The sequence below is a fragment of the Mastigoproctus giganteus genome, chromosome 5 (genome assembly GCF_048544385.1).
Source record: "Mastigoproctus giganteus isolate SK-2022 chromosome 5, ASM4854438v1, whole genome shotgun sequence".
Lineage (NCBI taxonomy): Eukaryota > Metazoa > Arthropoda > Arachnida > Uropygi > Thelyphonidae > Mastigoproctus > Mastigoproctus giganteus.
Genome location: NC_143579.1, coordinates 77,075,229 through 77,098,359, shown reverse-complemented (window position 1 = coordinate 77,098,359; position 23,131 = coordinate 77,075,229). Strand labels below are relative to the sequence as shown.

The window sequence follows — 23,131 nt, the reverse complement described above, 5'->3', positions numbered from 1 at the left end:
TTATTAGAATAGTTTTATTTTTTTTTTTACATGAACATTTGCACCTTGCCACATTAAGTAGACTTAACATGTGTAGACTTAAAATTTATAGTGTTCAATGGAAAAAATAATGCAGATGAAACTTGCAAACTTTTAATAAAATGCCCCAAACATAAATAGCAATAAGTTCAATGAAAGAGGTCTTATAGAGTAACTATACTAATTTTTTTGTTTGACACCTGTACCCAAAAAATTGTGAAACCCAATAAGGTGGCACTTATAGGATTACATGGCTACATGCATTAACAGTATTGTAGCATTTAGATTCAATTTTTTTTGTGGAAGCTGAAGTGTTTTACTGAAGCAGTTTCTTCAGAACAGCTACTCTAAATTTTTAAAACAGAGAATCAATATTAAACTTTTTAATTAAATGGAGGGAAAATGCTATGAATAGTTCTGAAATGTTACATGTTTATAGATGTGAAACAAACGCGTAGAGTACAGATTTTCATGTGAGCTAAGAGAATTCAAGAAGGAAGAAAAGATGTAGACCTGGCTACCTGGCATCTTTCAGATATAATTCAAATGTGCAAAAGTGATTCATATGGTGAAAAGTGATCATTAGTTGACCATACAGAAGTCCTGACGAAAGACCTGAACATGAAAAAAATCTATGCCTGAACTGTGCTGAAAATCTCAGCAATAAGCAAGAGCTAAGAAAAAAAAAAAATCTTTCAGAAAGGATTTTGAAAGAACTTTCACTTGAAAATGGTGAAGATACTTGGTACTTGTGCAAAATGCCAGTCTTCAATAGAAAAGTGTAGGATACCCCAGATCGAAAAGTGTGCATGTTAAAACTTGGGGGCATAAATGTAAAACCTTAGTAGCAATGATTGATTGATTTTGATTTTACTGGTGCCAAAATGACTATGGTTATACTGCGCCAAGAAAACTTAGGAGCAAAGAAAACTGCATCTCATGAAGTTTAATTCTGAGCTGTGTACTATAGACCACTAGAAAAATTCCCCCAAAGGTGGTTGAGGTTGAAAGGTTGGTGCAATTTAAGGCAAAACTGGATGGATTGTTTTTTTTTTTTTTTGCGCAGAAAAAGTCAATTTACCTTCCTTGTATCATTTAGACATTCTAATACTAATTAAAAGTCAAAACTATGCACCCCCCCTTTTTGTTATTAAGAGAATTATCTTTTATAAATTTGTTTCTTCATAACAAGTAGTCAATCAATTTAAAATTTTGGAATGTTAAAGGCACCACATTTGTCAAGATCAAATCTCTCTATAAAATTATTCTGCATCATGATAATGAGCTTATCCATAGTAGCCTTTTTGAAAAGGCAATTTTTGGCTAAAAGAAATGGTGTTGCCACATCACCATACCTATGTAATCCAGTACCATATGAATTTATCAAGTTTCCAAAACTGAAAAACTACTTAAAAATATGTTGTTTTGAATTGAATGAAAACATTTGAACTATTGTTGATAAATAATTTCCAACCATGACAGAGACACTGGGATATATATAAAGCCAAAAACAGAGCTTTGGAGGGGAGGAGACATATCCACTAATTAGAAAATATTTCTAAATAGTTAGAAAATATTTTACTTTACAGACTTAGTTCAGTTACTTTATTGTCAGACCTTGTAAATTCCACTTGCTGTGACGCTGTATTAATAAAACAAATGATGCAAGGAAGCCAGGCTTATTCTGCATCAGGAGAATTTGTTAACAGTTTTCAGGAGAATTTCATAACCACTGGAATACCATATAGTTAACAAAAGGTAGGTTCACAGCTGAAATATTTTTGTCAGGAGAAGTGTAAGCCTTCAAACTGCTATGGCCAAGTGGGAAAAACACCTTTGAAAATTTGAAGACCGAATCAGCATATGCTTCACTGATTTGCTTAATACAGGTTTCATGTGTATTACTAAACACCACGGAAATTTTACAATCCTGTGATCATTTATGCCTAAATGATGGAAGATGTTGGCTTCTGCAATGTATATATACTTCTTCTATATAATCAACATATTTAAAAATTCATTGATTTGCAAAATAATGGAAAAATTTCTTTTGCTCTTTTGAGTCAAATGGCTTTCACTATGTTGATGAGCAACTGCACCTCCCAGAGTTTCCAAGCTTGAATTGATGAGTCTTTCTGGCAATTCAGTAGATTAATTATTTCTTAAACATTAATGTTTTTACTAGTTTTATCAATCACAAACAAAGACTTCTGGGTATTCTGAATCATTATTTTATTTTGTAGTGCACTGGAACAGTGGTCACAGTTTACAAGCAATCTGGAATACGACTGCACTGGAATGTTCCAGATTCAAACAGTTGGACAATAGCTTCTTGCTGATCAAACATCATTGGAACTAAATATTTTAATAAAAAATCAGAAATTTCTCCAATTAAACTAAATCAGTAGCAAAATGCAAAAATGAAGTCCCATGTGATCACATATACTATGGAATTTTGATTTCATTACACTTGTAAAGTAACCTATACTAGGAAGGACTGTGTTACAGAGAGCAACACTAATTGCTGTTCACAGTACATTTCTTTATCATTTTACTACAGTATGCTTTGCAGGCAGACTGTTGTCCTCCAATGGCAATAAACACCATTAATAACAACTTCCTTATTTCCCTTTAATGATCCAAACCAGAGAGATAATGCTGTTTAGGAAAGCAAATAAAAACTGCACAGTATTTCACTGTTTTAGAAACCTAAAAAAAAAATAAAATTAAATAAAAAAAAAAAAAATAAAAAAAAAAAATCATGTCAGTATTGCAAATTTTCACCTATTGCAGTTTCCAAAATAAAATTTTCTCACAGAATTCAAACATATGTAATGATGAGTTTATATTACCTTTTATTATAATGTGATGGAAACCTTTCTTTAAATTTGATAGCATGTTGAGAAACTCCATATAACTGTTCTTCATAAGTTTCATTTTTCTTCAAACTGTCAGCAATAAAAAAATAATAATAAATAAAAAAAAAAAAAAAACAGTTTTGATAAGAATAGCAATAGCATAATTTTTGAGGTAGATACATTCGGTATTAAAATATCTAATTGGACACCAGAAATATAAATACAGTATAGCTAATGTTTAATTCTCATGGGGTTCTATTTGGTACACAGAAAATCTGAATGTAAATAAAATAAAATTAAAAAAACGCAGCAGTTTGTAGTCGGTTTCAAGCACAAATTTCAAAAATCTTTTTTTTTTTTTTTTTGAGAAGCTGTTCTACTAGGCTCTCAAAAAAGTATTTAGTAACATATACACTTACTTATGCTTTTAAGCGAGTTGGTCTCTTTATGGGCTATTTCCATCAAGAGAAAATGAGTTATTCACATAACTACACCAAAATAATAAAATTGGTTTATTTTTAGCATTACCTTAACTCAGTGGTTTTCAACAGGGGTGCCACATAATTTGGATTTAAGTTACTTACACTTATTTTTTTTAATTTATATATTTATTTCATTATAAAAAGGTGTATGGTATCTTTTTAATTTTCTGGTGATCTATAATTGATGTTTATTTAGTACCTCATATAAAGAATAAAATTATACAGTATATATATAATTTGTATTATGAATTGTAATTTTGTTTATAGCTATATTATTGTAATAACTAACATGTAACATATTTTTTTAAATATTATATATATATATAATATTTAAGGAAGTATATATATATTCAAATATACAGTGAAACTTCTCCTAATGGACACCTCTTTAACGGACATCTCTCTACAACGGACATTTTCAAATTCCCCAACTCTCCTCTATTGGTTTTAACGTATTTTCAGCTTCTGTCTAGCAGACATTCTCTGTAACGGACGCGGACAGGCAATCTCCACTGTTTCGTTTAGATTAGCACTTAATTTGATCTCCCAATAATGGACAGCAGGCGAGCTCACGGCCCTTTTTCTAGGAACGTTTCTTCCACATATTGCCTCAATCGTGTGTTTATTTTCTATTTCCGATTCTCTGAATTTTATCAAGGTTTACGTCGCAGTTCTAAACCCTTTTTCAAGAATTTTAAGGCACGTGTAAAACTTCTGATGAATTCGGTGTGTGCAGGGGGGGTCAGGAATTTTGTCGGCCTTTCTTCTTTTGAGTTTCAGTTTTCAGTTTTGTTCAGTGTCGTGTGAAGTGCACAAGGTCTTCTCGTAAACATTTAACTTTAAAAGATAAAGTCGAACTCATTAATGTGTATGATCGGCAAAAAAATAGTGTTCGCAATCTCGCTGCAAAATTCAAAATCAGGAAGATGCAGGTAAGCGATATCCTAAAGGAAAAAAATTAACTGCTCAAACAATTTTGGCAACACGGAAATGATCAGGTTCAAAAATCATTCCCGAAAACTGTTGGACTTCAAATTGACAATGTTACATATGAGTGGTTTTGTCGCGCACGTGCTAAAAGAATTCCCATTAATGGGCCTATTATTAGAGAAAAGGCTTTGGAGGTTGCGAAATCTATGGGAGTAAATGAGTTCAAAGCTTCTGTGGGATGGCTGGACAAGTTCAAAACTCGGCATAAAATTTCTTGGAAAACCGTAAGTGGTGAAGGTGGATCTGTTGATACTGGGGTTGTAACAGAGCGGACTGTCAAATTGGAAGATTTATGTCATGATTTTGAAGATAAGGATATTTACAACTGTGATGAAACAGGGTTGTTTTTTAAAGCTCTTCCTGAAAAAACAATGAGTCTAAAAAACGAAAAGTGCCAGGGCGGAAAAATTTCTAAGGAACGCTTGACTGTACTATTGTGTACAAATATGCTGGGAGACTTTGAACAACCTCTTGTTATAGGAAAACCACAAAATCCTCGTTGTTTCAAGGGCATAAAGTTGAATCTTTTGAATGTTGACTGGAAGTCTAATAAAAAAGCGTGGATGACACGAGATATCATGAGCAAATGGATAAGTCACTTTAACCAAAACATGATTCGTCAAAACAGAAAAATTATTCTTTTCATGGATAATGCTGCATCTCACCCACACATTGAATTGTCCAACATTCAAATCATTTTTCTGCCACCAAACACATCTGCAGAGTGTCAGCCCTTGGATCAAGGGATAATAAAAAATTTTAAACTTCACTACAGAAAACGTGTTTTAAGACATCTCATTGCAAACATGAACGATTTAATATGTGCGAGTGACCTTGCAAAGAAACTCAGCATCCTAGATGCGATTCAATGGATTTCCTCTTCAGTAAACGCAATTAGAAACAAACTGTCGTGAACTGTTTTGTAAAATCTGGCTTCTCAAACGCAAAAATTGAAGTTGTGAACAGCAATGTGGAGCACCAAGAAGAACAAGAACTTCAACATCTATTGATAATGTACGATACTTCCGCTACAAGTGTAGGCTACAAAGATAGACTCGAACCTCACTACAGAAGATGGTGCTCTAGATATCAATGACATTATCATCGATATTTTTCAAGAAGTTCCTCATGAGAATGAAGAAATGGAAGGAGGTCATTCTGTCGAAGAACATATTAACAACGAACCACCGATAAAAATAGAAGAAGCGCTCATACAAATCAATCGTTTAAAAATGTTTTTTGCCGCTGAAGAAGATACTGAAGGACTTTCAATGGTTTCTTCACTCCAAACAAATGTTGAAAACAAAATTATCAGCCGGAAGAAGGTGCAGAAGAAAATAAGTGATTACTGCATGTATTCTTCTTAAGATATAGTCATAATATGCATATTATTTACAAAAATATTGTGCAAAATCTGTATATAATTTAATTTAATTTTACATTAAACGTTTAACGATTTTTCTTTATCTCTTGTGTATGTAATTGTATATTATTTACATAAATATTGTTCAAAATCTGTATATATTTTAATTTAATTTTACATTAAACGTTTAACGATTTTTCTTTCTTTCTTTTTTTTTCACCCTCAGACTTCTTGTTAACGGACACTTCTCTCTAACGGACACATTCTCGTTCCCCATGGCTGTCTGTTAAAGGGAAGTTTCACTGTATATAATATTTGAGGAAGCAAAAGAATATAAATAATGTGTGGTTTGTAGAATAAATAAAGTGTCTGTGAAAATGGAAATGAAAAGTACACAAGGTGCCAGAACTAAGAGAAGTTTAAGGAATAGTTGAAAGTGGAAGTGAAGTAGTAGTTAAACAGATGAAAGAATCTGAAAAATCTAGTGCAAAAATGAACTGGGACTGAGGAGAAAAAAAAAAAAAAAAAAGAAAAAAGGAATATACAAGTAAATAAATAAATAACACTATATTGAGATAAAAAAAAAAATATGGGAGGGCAATTTTAGCAAGAGCTCGAATCAGGGGGTGGTAAATATGCAGAATCTGAATATAGTAGATGAAAATATGATACATAGCCAAGAAATTCATCAGGGGACTAAATCCTTCCAAACTTGTCTTTAGTATTAGAAAAAGGGGGGCAAAGATGTGGCCTTTTATCGTAATACTAATAGACAAGGTAGTCCCTATGCAGCGTAAAAAATGTAAATTAAAACAAATACATACAAATTTACAAAAGTGTAATGTGGAATATAATACAAATGTATGTGAAGCACATGAAAAAGTATAGACAAGCAAACGGTATAGGGAATGGTAAATTCTAGGGGAGGGGAAGGGAAGAAAAGATGTTCAAAAGAAGGTGAAAATAGCAATAGGATTAAGGATCGATGATACGAACGCTCCATTTATCTTTGGATCTAAAAAGTAAATTAAAACAAATACAAATATATTTGTATTTGTTTTAATTTACATTTTTTTACGCTGCATAGGGACTACCTTGTCTACTAGTATTACGATAAAAGGCCACATCTTTGCCCCCCCATTTTTCTAATACTAAAGACAAGTTTGGAAACACAGTGCCTGATACATGGTCAGGACTAGTCCCCTGATGAATTTCCTGGCTATCATATTTTCATCTATTATATTCAGATTCTGCATATTTGCCATCCCCTGATTCGACCTCTTGCTAAAATTGCCCTCCCATATCTGAATATAGTGTTATTGATTTACTTGTATATTTCTTTTTTTTTTTTTCCTCAGTCCCAGATCATTTATACACTAGGTTTTTCAAATTCTTTCACCTGTTTAACCACTACTTCACTTCCACTTTCTACTATCCCTTAAACTTCTCTTAGTTCTGGCACCTTGTGTACTTTTCATTTCCATAGACACTATTTATTCTACAAACCACACACACACACACACACACACACACACACACACACACACACACACACACACACAGAGAGAGAGAGAGAGAGAGAGAGAGAGAGAGAGAGAGAGAGAGAGAGAGAGAGAGAGAGATGAGAGAGAGAGAGAGAGAGAGAGAGAGAGAGATGAATCTAACAGGAAAAAGATTGAGTAGGGGTGCCACAAAATAAAATAAATTACTTAGGGGTGCCATTATTAAAAAAAGGTTGAAAACCACTGCCTTAACTGATTCCTTAATCACACGTATATATCTGAAAAACTGATCTAATTAGCTTTCCAGACCATAACCTATACACTTTTTGTTCTATTCATTTGTTTCTTAACTTTTAAAACAACAAAATAAAATTTCAAAAAGTGTAAAAATGCTCATGAACTGCAACTCAATAATAAGGAGAGCACCACTTAGCCTCAGCTAAAAGGCAATTTACTGAAGTGCTTCAACCTGACCATTCCAGTGAGCTGAGTTACCATCTCTGGCCCTGAATGGTGGGCTTCTGGCATCTACCATTTTCTCTAAACAGACTTACTCTTCTTTGAAAACTTGAAACACAAAAGGTATCAAATATGAAAAATGCACTCAATAACAGAACATACTGGACAAATTACCCTCATCTATACAGCAAGTCACTCTCTCCAGTTCAAACCTAATGTCAACACAGTTTACACCCTGCAACATAATATGCAAGCAGACTCGACTCTTCTTCATCACATGTACTCATATCACTATCAGACAAACCAAGCCGAAATACTCTAAGTGCCAGATTATGAACAGTCAAAAGAAAAGTCACTTGCAATCTAAATTGTAACCAAGGTTTAACTAAAAAGTTAATTCTCACAGCTGGGAAGGTCTCACGATGATCCCCATCAGACCTACCCCATCTATTTTGCTAAATCTTAAGTAATTGTTCTTCCTTTAAGTTCACTGAAGTACAATACAGTTTTGTAGGATTGGGATATACAGACGTCCATACAATGTTCAAAGTTCAGCCCTTCCCAGTCCAACCTAATAATTCTCTTGAGAAACTTTCTTTCAATCATTTAACATGCTCTGTAAAAAATAATCACTCCTCCTGTGAGGAAGACCTGACTAAAGTGTTTAAGGCTTTAAATGGATTGAGTAAACTAAATGCTGACGAAATCCTTACTCTTTCTCAGACAACACACATAAGGGAAAAATATGAAAAAAGATAGCTACAGGACTGATACACAAAAATGTTTTCTCAGTCAAAAATTAAATGATTGTTGGAACAAACTTTTATCTGGTCTTGGGAAATGGATAGTTTGAATAAATTTAAGGAAGTATTAGAAAAATCATTAGAGAGGGAAGTACAAATGAGGTGGTTAGTTTTATCTATTTTAGCTGATGCTGTAAAAAGCATCCGTGCCACTCCTAATACTAACTACAATTGTTTAACTTCAGAAATATACCTTAGAGGAGTTTCACAGCTGGGTACCTATTCACACTCAGTTTGCCCTTAAGTAGCATATGCCTCAGAATTAGAAACCTGCAATTTATATATTCTATCCAATACATTAGAAGCTCTATTTTCCATCATTCACCTTACATTTCCATAATTATAATCACAAGATTATAAGCATAAGCAACAGGTCTGCATCTTCAAAAATCCATGGTTAAAAACTCTTCAAAGACTATGTTTCAAGTGGCAAGTCCCAGGACTGAACTCTGAAAACAACCTCATTCTACAGTTCTTATTTGTTTTACAAACTTGATTCCTACTACAATACTTCTACTGCTAAAATAGCTCCTAAACATACCATACAAATTCCTAGAGCACTTTACTTCTTGAATTCTCTTTAGAATTTCTCCCCACCAAATAAAAACAAGGGTACCCTTAAAGTAAAAAAAACCAATCGCATACTGCTTGGGACAATGTTTCATTGGTTTACATTTTGTGTCTTTAGCATACTTCCTTTTTTTTTGAATCCAAATTAATTTTCAGAGACCAAATTCTTCTCCACATATTATTCTCATAAACCTTTTGATCAAAAGATATTCATATATCTTAGCTATAACAGGTAACAATGCAAATGGACAATATATGCTAGGATTGCCTGGAAACCTATCAGGGAGAGAGTGTTCTCCAAGTATGGAAAATGACTGTTCAAAATTATCAAAGTCATTTTCCATACCTGGAGAACACACTCTCCCTTAAACAAGAATTGTAGACATTCAGAGCCACTTCAGTCTTAGCTTGAAAAAATCTTTTAACTACCTGTACTTCAACCAAGTCAAGCCCTGGGGCATTATCATCCTTAGCAAGGTTCCAGCTTGCTCTCATTGGAAAAATAAATCTGACTCTCTGCACGTACACTTTCTTGTTAATCATTGTCATCCGTTAAATCTTGTGGGAATAACTCAGATAAAATAATATTTACAAATAATATTTACGGAACCAACTCATAGATTCCTCAGTGCCCATTCTTACTGTTTGAGTAACATTATCAAACATTTTTCAACAATTTTAAATACAGTATTTCAAGTATATGATTTTTAACAAAATCTATATATATTTTAACAAAATCATACCAAGCATTTTTCTTTGCTTCATTGATGGTATAGACACATTATCATCTTAATATTATTATCTTATATAATTCTTTATTTAAGGCTTACCAGATCACTCAATCCATCCCCTACTTCTCTGTAAATCATTTTTGTACAGACATTCTCATCTTAACTGATTTGCGACTACCAATAAACAGAACTTTGAAATCTTTTAAACAATTTGAAAACCACAGTGCCAATGAGCACATTTGCTTCTGGGATGCACTCATTATTTCCCACTGATATACAATATAAAAATATCACTACGATAGTCAAATTAATCCCATCTGGCAGACTTTTCAAGGTATTTACCAATTTCATCAAATTTCTACTTAATCAAAAGTGATGTATTGTGATCACTTGTGGTCTAATCTTTCTTTACAGTCCAGCTACCTAACAAAGTTATATGTACACTCAGAACAAAGTCAAATCGATATACGAGCCACCACGGATGGAGGAGTAAGTTGGCAAATGGCCTCGGACATTAAGGACACCCTAGTCCAGAAGTAAAGGGGAAAAAAACTTCCAGTTCTATAGCCCTATCATCAGACTTCTGATAATAGGGATATAGATTGGGGAAGTTGAATTTGAATCCAAACCTATTATAATATTCTCTGATCTTAATACGTCCAGGACCTTTTCCATGTACTGAATGTACAGATCTATTGGATCACCATACAGACAATACAAGGTTACAAAATATATAGTACTTACAACAGAAATAATCTCACAAAGGATACTTTGAGTATTTGACAAAAAATACCTAAGTAATACCACAAGGTCTCTATTTCTTATTACTATACATGCTTGAGGATTATCTTTCCCACTGATGACCCTGTAACGGCTCTTATCCCAATCAAATAAGGTTCCTGGACAAGTGCCAGGTCAAAATCTCTCTCTTTGCCAAAACCGTGGTTAACCAAAAAGCAATACAATGCTAGCTCATTGGGAATTGATTCAAAGTACTCTAATCTAAGAATATTATTCATAATCTGTTCTTCTGGGAAAAAAAAATTATTGCATAACCTAAGTTCCAAAATGAAATTGACATAAAGAAATTGGAATACTTTATATGTCAGAACTTACCTCCTTACTGCTTTCATGTGGTTACGATGAGATTAAATTAGAAAAAGTGCAAGTATTAAGACCTTATTAAAATGAAATCCCACAGAGTGCACCTTTCTCTAATGTTCGTCGTGGAGAATTGCTCCATGTTTAAAGCAAACTGCAGAACCAAGACTCTGAACAGCAAACTTTTGTAAAAACATCATCAGCTGGTTTGTGAATGATAAAAGAAAGAAGGACCATACAAAGAAAACATCAAATTTCATCATCTGTGATAATTCCAAACAAAATCTGACATTAGTATGCTACTCAATCACTAACATTTTACCAAACAAGAATGTGACATACCAGTCTATGACTTGCAGCAATTTGTAAACCTCTAAACATGTCAGGACTTACATACTATTCCCAAATAAGTATACCACACATATGATATGACTGATATTTTATGTTCTCCCTCTTTAGAAAGTTTACAATGATATATTTTTCAAAACTTTTTAGATGTACCTTGTATAATAATCAAGAATGAAAAATTTCAGCTTACCTGCTGTTTCCACGACTTGTCTGGGCACTAGTTTTACTCTTTGACAATTTAGACTGAGTCCGTGCTCCAACAAGAGCTGCTGGAGAAGAATATGAACCAGGTTTTCGGGACATATTTGTGTCACCTGATCTATTTACAGTTTTGTTTTTTGGTCTAGAAAATACTTTTTTGTCAGCTAATTTTGCAGGCATTTCACTTTCAACAGGCAATTCTTTGATCTGTCTGGCTCTTTCTGGAGAGAAATTAGTCTGCCTATCAGGAGATTCACTAGATGATCGTTCTTTTTTTGGAGATTGTTTTGGTTTTGCTTTATTGACTTTATTCTCAGATTTACTTTTACTTGATATTTGAACCTTTCTACCAGGAAGGGGAGGTTTATACTGAAAAAACAAAAATCAGTAATTTAAAATTTATTCTCTATTAAAATCAGAAATTTCTCCAAGTAAAATTCTATATTTAATAAATTAACACAAATCAATCTGTATGTTATCCAGTGTTCTCCCCAGGACCTATTGAATGGGCACACTGCCCGGTGAATTTAACTGACCACCCGGCTAAAAGTTAAGCAATTCTTGCGGTACTGTATAGTACTGTTCACTGATCTCGATCAATATCGCTTCTTGATTAGACCGGGGTTTGAGCCTGTGAGCCACCAAATATGGAGGATGCGGAAAGGTCAGGGAATGACCACCGCATATCCCCAGAGCAATATGGCCTTAGTTGCTAATGCTCCTAAAAACCAAATAACAACACGACATCGATCAATATTAATTTGAACATACTATCCGATCAAGGTCAATGCGACAGGAGCATATAATATTAAATTATGCAATTAATTTTTGCTCTGGATTGCTTAAGTCACATATATAAATAATGGAAAATTTTATAATATTGCAAAGTATTACACTTCCCTATCCAGCTACTTCATAATGCCACCCGGCTGGCAAAATTTTCTGGGGAGAACACTGTTATCAGTGGTGCGCAAATTATGGGGCGCAACCCCCAGACAGGTTGCGGGATAAATTAAAGGGATCATGGCAAATTTTAAATAAAATTATTTTTTGTGCACATAAAAGCTAAAAAACCTGTTGTTAAAATTTACTTTTTTCAATACTGTAGATGTAGAGACCTTATTTTTTGAAGTCTGAGATACAAATGAGCTGTACTGCCACTCTTTATTTTGTTAGGGTGACGTTCTTTATTATTGTCAGCATCGTCAATACACCTTAATTTGCTCTCTGGCTATGGACACACACAGAAAGCAGCTGACTAGTGCGACTTCTCAGTACACTTGCTGAACAGTAATACCTTTAGCTCTTAATTCGTATTTCTTACAGCACAAATTCTCTAAAGGCCAGAGGTGAAAATATGCGGTGTCAGTAAATACTTTATATAGCAAGTCTGTTGCTCACAATCTTTATTCTGCTTCATAATTCGGTGCTTTCGTGTCAACTTGGATGTGTTTTTCATTCTTCTGCTACTTTTCATATTGCTCGTTTCATGTTATTATCATTGTTTTTAAGAATGAAAATAATATATATATTACAATGGACAACTGGGTAATCAGAACAAAACGGCCGAGGAGTAATGTCAATAATGTTGTTGGGGAATCAGACATAGGGAATCAAAAGCTAATAAGGTGAGAAATATATCATGTGAAAATTTGGACACTAACGTCATTTAAAGTGTGGTGCAACCACCAATTTCTAGTAGAAAGCCATCATATTCCAAATCAAAAGGAATGAAAAGGAATAAAAAATTTAAAAATATCAAGAGGAATTATGAAGTACAACTTCACTTACAGTGTTGTTGATGATGAACAACATTCTGTGTGCATAATATGTTATGAAAACCTGCCTAAAAAAAAGCATGAAACCTATTAAATTAAGAAGACATTTACATACAAAACAGCCAGAGCTAATGGAAAAAACTGAATCCTTTTTCAAAAGACGCGGCAATGCCATACAAAGCCTGAAATCTTTCATGAAGAAACATACAGCAGTTCCTCGTAAAGCTTTAAGAACATCGTTGGAAGTTTCATATTTAATACGAAAAAATTTGTAATCACACACTATTGCTGAATCTCTTGTTCTCCCTGCAAAGTTTTGAAAGATGCAGTAAGTGTGATCAGCTTTATTAAAAGTAGAAGTTCAAAGAGCAGACTTTTCACTACGTTTCGCAACGAAATAGGATCCGCTTATGAAATGCTTCTTTTATATACGAAAGAAGTGGTAAAGTGTTGCGATATCTTTTTGATCTCAAACATGAAGTTTTATTGTTTTTATCAGATAAAAATCAGAATCTTGCTCAATTGTTTATAAATCAAAAATGGCTTGGAAAACTTAGTTACCCTGTTGATATATTTGAAAAACTTAATGATTTAAATTTAAGTTTTCAAGGACAGGGAACAAATATATTAATACTCGGTGATAAAATAGAAGCTTTCAAAAAGAAGCTTAATCTTGGAAAACTGAATTTGAGTGTAATAATACTGAAATGTTCCCATGTTTTTCTGATTTTGTTAATAATATTGACATTTTACAATTTAAGGATATCATTTCCACCAACCTAACAATGCTAATTAAGAATTTTTTCCAAACAATTTAATGTATCTCCAGAAAAAAGAAAAAAAGTTGTATTGTTGTCCCTTTGCTTTTGATATTTCTTCATGCCCTAAAATTAACATTCAGCAAAAGGAAGATCTTATCAACTTGTCTGACAAAGCATTACGTTCTCATTTCAAGGCTACAACTTACAAAAAATTTTGGCTTTCTCTTCAAGAGGAGTATCAAGAATTATCGAAAATGGCGATACAAACATTGCTACCTTTCGGGTCTACATATTTATGCAAAGTTGGCTTCTCAAAATTAACAGCTATAAAAACAAAACAGCATTCCAAACTTGATCCAGAAGATGACATAAGATTAGCAATTTCAAATGTGGATCAAATATTATCGGTTATCCTTCTCATTAATTGTTTTGTTTTGTAATCGTTCATTTTTTTAATTGTTTTGTAATTCTAATTAATTAAAGAATAAGAATTTGATTTGTTGGTTTTGCAGTATTCAATTGAAATATTAAACAATTATTTTAATGTGTAAATTAAAATGGAAACAATTTTTTTATTCCTTTCTCAGTAGTCGAATAAAATTTTCTACTACATAATTTATAAAATGCTATTTTTCCTTGCTAAAAATCTGATAATCCTACCTCGGGTTTTACACTAAGGGATTGCATCAATTTTTTATTTAATAAAGGGGGCCATGAGCGAAATAAGCTTGCACACTACTGTGTTAGGTAACAGTTATTTTTCTCTTTCCCTCAAATTTAAACAATACAGTAAACACCATAAAGGGATGTATTTATTAGTTTTACTTCCACTAGTGAGGTAAAAAATTTGGAACCCCAAAATAATCTCTTATAGAGAGATAATAAATTCAATTGTTATAATTCTAAATAAGAATGATCACTGCATTAAGTAAAATCTGAATTGGAAGTGTTATAAAATTAAATGTTTGGAATAGTTTCATTTACAAATTATTATATTTTATACACAATTGCATTTCCACATTTTTCAAAATTTTCTATCATAGGTGAATAACATTTTTCTTTTTCTGTGCATAAATATGGCCTTTATACATATATTACATACAATTATGTAACACGAACATGCAATATTCAATGAATCATAACTTACATATTTTACTAAATTTTGAAAATGTCCTAAATTGTAACCAGCTATAACAAACAAAATGAACACTTCCCTAATCGTGACTTTAAAAGAGTCACTTCATGAGTTATTTTCATTAAGAGGATAACTATAAATTACTACACTACTACAACACAATTATTACCTTTTTTTTTTTTTAACAGCATCACATTTTGGAACCTATTCTAGTTCCTTGGTCATATGCACCACTCCTCAGAGAGATCAGGTAGTCCAGGAAAGTAAGAGAAGGCAGATGACATTAATGGAGCATTATTCTTTTATGATAAAATCTCTCTTCTCTTATTATCCTGATCACTGAGAGAAGTGGTGCATGTGGCCAAGAAATTGGCAGAGGTTGCAGAATGTGATGCTGTTACCAAATGTAATAACTGCGATGTAATAGTGCAGTAATTTGTAGTTATCCCTTAATGTTGGTATTAGCCATATAGTGCAAGGAAGCAGGCTTTTGAAAAAGAAAAGGGTAGATAAGAAAATAAGAATTATGCACATCCCTCCTCATGTTGGGTAACTAGCTAGTTGACCTTTCAATTTCTTCAAAATTGTACCTGCGAAGGCAACTTATTCCAGTAATCAACAGCTTGCTGGATAAAAGAAAACTTCCTACAATCTAGTCTAAACTCCTTTCCCTATAATTTGAATTTGAGACATCTAGTTCTGGAATTCTTTATAACAGTGAAAATTCCACCTTCAAACATTTTACTAAACCCCTCTCAGAGCCTTATAAACCCCTTCTAAGGTGCCTCCCTGCTAAGCTCTTTAGCCCACATAACTGAAGTCTTTCATTGTATGGTTGCCCTTTGGCAATCTCACCATACAAGTTGCACTTCTTGGAACCATTTCAAATGCGGTCTTACAACTGCTTGTACAGTGGGATTATGACCTCCCTATTTCTACAAGATAGGATTCAATAATACATTGATAGGACACCATGGACTGCTTTCTTGGCAAAACCTCATATCTGCCTATATCTTAATTCCCAGATCCCTTTCTTCCTCCACTGTTTTTAATTTGACTGCACCAAGTGTATAAATTATTTTGGGGTTGCTATTTGCCAAGTGTAAGACCTTGTATTTTAATGCATTAAAACATAACTGCTATTTTCTGCCCATTCTTGAAGCCTGTTCAAGTCATCCTGAAGAACTGCTAGGCGCTGATCATTAGTGACTCTCTAAATCTTTCCGTCATCTGCAAATTTTGATATCATGCCCTTTATCACTTTGTCAATGTCATTTATGAAAATCAGGAACAACAGTGGTCCAAAAACTGATGAAAATATCCATTAATCACAAATTTCTGCCCTACAGTCCCCCCTCCAATCCATCTTAGAATATTTTTGGTAATCCCAGCATGTTTCGCTTATACAGTAACCTCTCATGAGGGACTGAGTCAAATGCTTTACTAAAATACAACTAGGCTATGTCGAAAATGTTCCTTACATCCAGGGCTGGCCACAAGCATGTTCAACAGGTTCTGTCAAACAGGGCCCTACATTCAAATGGTCTAAATAATAATATCATCCACATGTTTTCCACATTTCTATCAATGAGCCTACCACTGTGTTAATGCCTAGTTACCCACGTTATTATCACTCCATGATTGCTTGCGTGAGTTGACTTGAAAATTGCTAGAAGTAGTGTCTACTTCATTCTCAATGTGTGTTTCCTTTTGATATCAAACATAGGACGTTATTTAAAAATGTAATTTTTAAGTTACACTCACTTTTGATAATATCTGTATTGTTTTTAACTTCTGGAGGTAAGGAAATAACTAACAGGGCCCACAAGTAATTCTCGAACAGGGCCCTGTAAATTTTGGGGTAATCTAGCTACATCTAGCTCATGAGTAACTGTGTCAAAATAGCTTACCAGTTTAGTTAAGTATGATTTTCCCTTGACAAAACCATGTTGTGTGTCCTTCAGAATACTTTTTCTATCTAAATGTCCCTAGATTGCACTTAATCATTGCCTCTAAGATTTCCCTACCACTGAAGTCAGATTAACCAGTCTGTAGTTACTTCCTTACACTTCACCTTTATGTATTGGCAGTATATTGGCACTTCTCCTATCCAAAGGAATTTTTTCAAGTCCAAAGATGTCCTATAAAATTCATCTCGATGGTTTAATACACTCTCTAGCCTCCCTCAAAATTATTGGGTATATGCCAGGAGCTTTGCTTGCTTTCTGGCTCAAAATTTTTTCTACTAATGAAAAGAAATGCTAATGAAAGACATTTATTTTGGAAACAGAGTGCTGTAACATGAACATCAGCAACCATTAAATCCAACTGACACTAACAAAGAAACAGAAATTACTGCCCAATAAATTTTGGTAGTATTTTCTGCCATAATTTAAGGTGCTCCCTTTTATCTTAACTCTAAGGTGGACTGATAAAATCAGATTTTGAATGCTGAGACTCTATTTTAATATTTCCTCGAAGTTTTGAGTGTTTTGAATTCCCATTTCCAAAAACTTTACCCATTTTATTTGAGCAATTTTCAACTGACTTAAATCGGAGATATTTCCCACTAATACAAGTTGCTTCAAGAATTTATTCCTTACCTGCTCTTCTACAGAATGGTGGGGCTAGCAAAAATAAAAATAAAATGATGACAGCCAACTGCAGGAGCTCAGGGGTGAGGTGGTTGGGGGGAGTGTTTACCACTTCCCCCCAAAGTAGTAAAGTTAGGTTTAGTTTACCACTAAACTACTTTTCTAAAGTTAGCAAAAAAGATAGTTTACCACCTTGACTTTGTCAAAGTGGTAAACTATCTTTTTCCATAGTGAAAGAATGTGAAGTTGTCTGAATAATGCACACAGGCTTGCTAGGCCAGTTCATGGGGTTCTGTCAATGATACACAAGATTTTGCCAACAGGAGCAGAGAAGTGATTATTCCATTGTATAAGGCAATGGTTATGCAATCTTAAATAGTGCACACAGGCTTGGAAGCCTCATTTTAAGAGGATGTAGATCTGTTAGAACAAGAGGAGAGAAGAGCAACAAGATTAGACCGGTGATACTTTTAACAAAACTTGAGTTCTGTAAATTACTGTTGTTGTTGTTGTTATTTGGTTTTTAGGAGCATTAGCAACTAAGGCCATATTGCTCCGGGATATGCGGTGGTCATTCCCTGACCTTTCTGCATCCTCCGTATTTGGTGGTGACGAGCTCGAACCCCGGTCTAATCAAGAAGCGTGTGCTACGCACTGCTGCCCCTTCCCACCTGGCTACGGAGGCGCGCTTTGTAAATTACTAAATTACAGCATCTAGAGACTAGGCATGTGTGAGAACTGATTAAAATGTTTAAGGTTTTAAATTGGTTAAGTAAACTAAATGCCAATGGTATTCCTTCTCTTTCTTGGATGGCACATATAATGAGACAAATTTAAATTGGAAAAAGATGGTTGCAGGTCAGATGTGCAGAAATTTGCCTTCAACCAGGCAGTAGAGTAATTATTGGAATAAACTTCCATTTGGTGTGTGAAAGTAGGTAGTTTGAATAAATTTAAAGAAGGACTGAACAAATCATTAGGAGGAATGGGTAATTTTTTTAATAAATAAATGAAGCAGGTAATTATTTTCATGCTGCATAAGTTTGATTCCTTGCCTGATTTTTGCACCAGTAATACTAATACTAACGGAAAGCTTGACTCTTGCTGAGACAGAAATACTAAAATTCCACTTATGAAATAAACACTTTAACAGAACTTATCTGAACAGACAAACTGAGAAAAATTATACATGGAGTATATAAAAGTCAGTTTTGTGTGTGTGTGTGTGTGTGTGTGTGTGTGTGTGTGTGTGTGTGTGTGTGTGTGTGAGAGAGAGAGAGAGAGAGAGAGAGAGAGAGAGAGAGAGAGAGAATAGCATATTAGCATTACTTTTTTTTGTCTGTGAAATTATTCATAGAGAATTGAAATCCTCAATTTCACAATTAACCTTAAAATCTTGTGCTTTATCTAAACCTTTGTTTACCAATAAATGTGCTAAGGCTCTTCAAGACAAGAATGTGTATATCACAATTAGCTTGATCTCCAGGTTCATTTTTTTCCTTCATTAAAGCTTGCAAAAATTATAAAGCAGTTAGTCATCAATCCAAACTGGATTTTGAACAGGCTGAGTATAAAACTTGCTTCTTGCTAAAGCTATTGGCCACAACATACACACAGACAGACAGAGAGAGAGACTCACCTATTTAAGGAGCCTGTTAAAGTTGATCCACTGTTAATATATTGGTTTATGTTACCCATCTATGGACCAATTCAATGGAAAAATTGGGTGAATCTCAAGCAGTTGCTCTTGATATTTCTAATGCTTTTGATTGTATTAGGCACAAAATTCTTCTAAACAAGCTCCCATCTTATGGACTGCTGACTGTTTTTTGCAATTGGGTATCCAGTTTTCTTGCTGACGGTAGATAGCTCTCTGTCTTCTAACTTCTTCACTAATGCTAATGTTTCCACAAAGTTCAGTTCTTTTTCCCACCCTTTCCCTTTTGTATATTAATGATCTTCTTCCATTAAATGGATATCCCAACCATAGATTTTGCTGATGATAGCACACTGAATTCCATCTTCCAGCTTGACAAACCTTGCCCTTCAAATACAGCTTTAACTACTCAAATATCCATCACCAAATCCTTATATTCTGATTTCCAGGTAAATCTCGAATGGTACAAAGATAACTTAGTTTATTTTAACCTTTCTAATACTCAGTCTTGTGTAATATCTCACAAAAAAAGAGTCAACTGCTCTTATGCTTATCTAAATTAGGGATACTGATGTCTAATCTCTCTCTCTCTCTCTCAGCATAAACACATTGCAAATATTGCTTTCCCTGCATCTGAAAAACTGGGTTTTCTTTTTCACTCTGCGTTAGTTTTTTACCAAACAACTACTCACTCTGCACAAATCTCAAATCCGCCCTACCATGGAATAATGTTTCTGCATCCATAACAGCGTCCCCAAAACCTCTCTCAGGTTTTTACATTCCATTGAAAAGAGAGTAGTCAAGTTAATTCATGACCTGTCTTTTACAAAGTCTTTTCACTCTTTGTCTCAGACATTCTGTTTCTGTTGCATGCCTTTTCTACAAAAACTTCCACAGGCACTGCTTTTCTGAATTGGAAAACTACAATCTACAGAAATTCAAGTCTAATCATTAAGTATCATCAGTCTCCTCAACCATCAATCCATGCATAGTCCTAGGCCCTAATATCTTTTGTGTTTGGGGTTTTCATAAAAAAAAAAAAAAAAGTTCACAAAAATTTTATAGTCAAAGAAGGTAAAAAAAAAATGGGGGGGGGGTAAAAGTAGGAGAAACCAAATAAGGGAGGCTTTCTTTCAATCCTGCACATTGCAGCTAGGAAAAAACCAAAGCAAATAATTGGATAATATTAACTAAATCAATAAAGATGATGGATGGGAAAAGGAAATGCTCTTGCAGCTAAATAACTGAAAAAGTAAAATAAAAAAGAAGCCTATTTTTGCCTACTCAAGTAATCTAATATCTCTAAAAGCAGAAAAAATAAGAGTGAAAAAACAAGGGAAAAAAAATGCGTAGTAAAAGTATATACAGGTAGCTTATACTTGGGTATAAGCCACCGATATATAAGGGACATGTAAGCAGGGATTGTGCTAAAGCAGGCCTGGGCAAACTTTCGGGCTGAAGGGCACAATAGGAATTCAAAAAGAAGGCGGATCGCACGTAAAATACTATTTTTAGATATATATATTATTTGTTATCATGAAGAAGAAATATAACATAAAAAAATTATTCTCTAACAACCACGGATTTAATGAGATGAATGGAACTGTTTTACATCTTTTAACATTTTTTTTTAAATTTCGGGTGTTAATTTTGTAGTTGAGATTCTTAAAACTGCTTGTAAATGTTCATCGGTGATGCTTGATCGTAAAGAATTTTTATTTAGATTCATGATGGAAAATGTTTGTTCACATATGTAAGTTGATCCAAAAATAACCAACATTTTTCGGGCAAAATCTTTAAGTTCGTCAAATTTGTTTGAATTAAGAGTATTGTAAAATTTACAGATTTCCTCACGTCGGCGCAATTCCCTTAAATCGGTATCACACTGCAGATCTATAATCTGAAGCTGTAGTTCACTCGGTGCACTACCAATTTCTATTGAAAATGGGTCGCGCACTATTGCCAAACTTGTCTCAATTTTTTGGAAGTCGCCAAATCTTCGTGATAAGTCGTCATTTAAAGCGTCGATAATTTCACAATATTTTTCAAACTTATTTTCTGGAATCTTCAGCAACTTCATGGTTGGAAAGTGGTCTACCTTGTTATTCAATAAATGTCGAAGGAACAACTGGAGTTTTAATTGAAATCCATTCAAACTTTTTACCATATCATGGGCGTATAAATTTTTCCCTTGTAACACGGTGTTGAAAGTATTTAAGTGTGTCACGATGTCCAGGGTAAACGCAAAATCACAAATCCAGTTATTATCAGATAATTCGGGAAAGTCCATAATAGTTTTCAGTTTTAAAAATAGAACGATGTCATCTTTAAAGATCCCATACTCGCCGAAGAACTTTTCCTAAGCTAAGCCATCGAATTTGGCTATGATAAGGAATATCTGTGTACTCAGATTCAATATCTTGAAGAAAATTAACGAATTGTCTGTGTTTCAGGCCCCTCGATTGTATTAAATTTACTAGTTTAATGATACAAGATGTGACACGTTCAACTTTTAACACATTTTTACATAATACTTGTCGATGTATAATACAATGAATTGTAATTAAATTATAATCAGGATAATTTTCACAAATTTTATCCCGAATTTTCTTTAACGGTCCAACATTTTTACCTGTCAAACTTGGTGCTTCGTCAGTTGTTACACTTACCATTTTGTTCCATTGTAAATTATATCTTGTTAAGCATTTTTCAACTTTTTCAAATATTGTATATCAGCCCGTTGTTTGGTCTTTAAGAGATTCCACTGAAAGAAGCTCTTATAATTTCAAAATTAGAGGTACATCCACATATGAAAATTAATAACTGCGCAGTATTCTTTTGGTCGTTACTTTCGCCGAGAGCTATCGAGTACCATGTTATGGATTCTAATACTGATAATAATTGCTCATTCAAATTTGTATCGATACATTCAATTCTTCTTATTACGGTTTGCCCAGATAAACTTATATTCTCAAATTTGTGTTTAATGCCAGGACATATAATTCCACAAGCTTCAGTCATACATTCTTTAATATAGTCTCCATAGAAAAAGAAGGCTCGTTACTTTTTTCAATTATATGAGAAATAACAAAATTTGCCTCTACAGTAACTTCTTTTTCCTTGGTTAGCCGCGTAAACACATTTTGTTGTCTAGATAAATTTTGAATCAATCCATCAGCAGTTTTCTTTCTCGCTTCCGGAGTTGAATTGGCACCATATTCGGAATGTTTAGTAGTGAAATGTCTTTTAATATTGTACTCTTTCAACACTCTCCTGGCAGATGAGACAAATAGTCTTGTTATTTACCGGTATGTTAGCAAAAAAATATTTTGTGTTCCACTCTGCATTGAAGACACGATGCTCTTATTGAATTTTTCGTTTTTTATTCATTTTTAAAAGGGCATAAATATTATTTTTATCGCTACTGGCACCAAGATGATAACCGAAAATAACGCAAAAAAACTAACTGCGGGATGACCGTCAGAGAAAACAGATTGGAACTGAAGCCGGTCAGCAGTCCTATCCTATTACTCCGCCACCACAGCAAAGCCGTTGTCGTTTGTTTTGTTTGTTATTTGCTCCGGGATATGCGGTGGTCATTCCCTGACCTTTCCGCATCCTCCGTATTTGGTGGTGATGGGCTCGAACCCTGGTCTAATCAAGAAGCGTGTGCTACACACTGCTGCTCCTGCCCACCTGGCTACGGAGGCGCAGAAGCCGTTGTCATCATCACTGGTTGTCTGTTACCATAGTTTCGCGCGGTTAGTTTATAATTGCAAA

At 33.9% G+C, this 23,131-nt stretch overlaps 1 protein-coding gene across 1 annotated transcript in view; it reads right to left on the bottom strand.

Moving 5' to 3' along the window:
- The window catches only part of LOC150085507 (uncharacterized), a 166,610-nt gene that overhangs the window by 44,179 nt on the left and 99,300 nt on the right, over positions 1-23,131 (bottom strand). Inside the window, exons 6-7 of the mRNA XM_090374585.1 lie at positions 11,416-11,795; positions 2,871-2,966 (exon numbers count right to left, since the gene is read on the bottom strand). Coding sequence (XP_090230711.1) covers positions 2,871-2,966; positions 11,416-11,795 — 476 coding nt within the window. The remainder of the gene's footprint in view (positions 1-2,870; positions 2,967-11,415; positions 11,796-23,131) is intronic.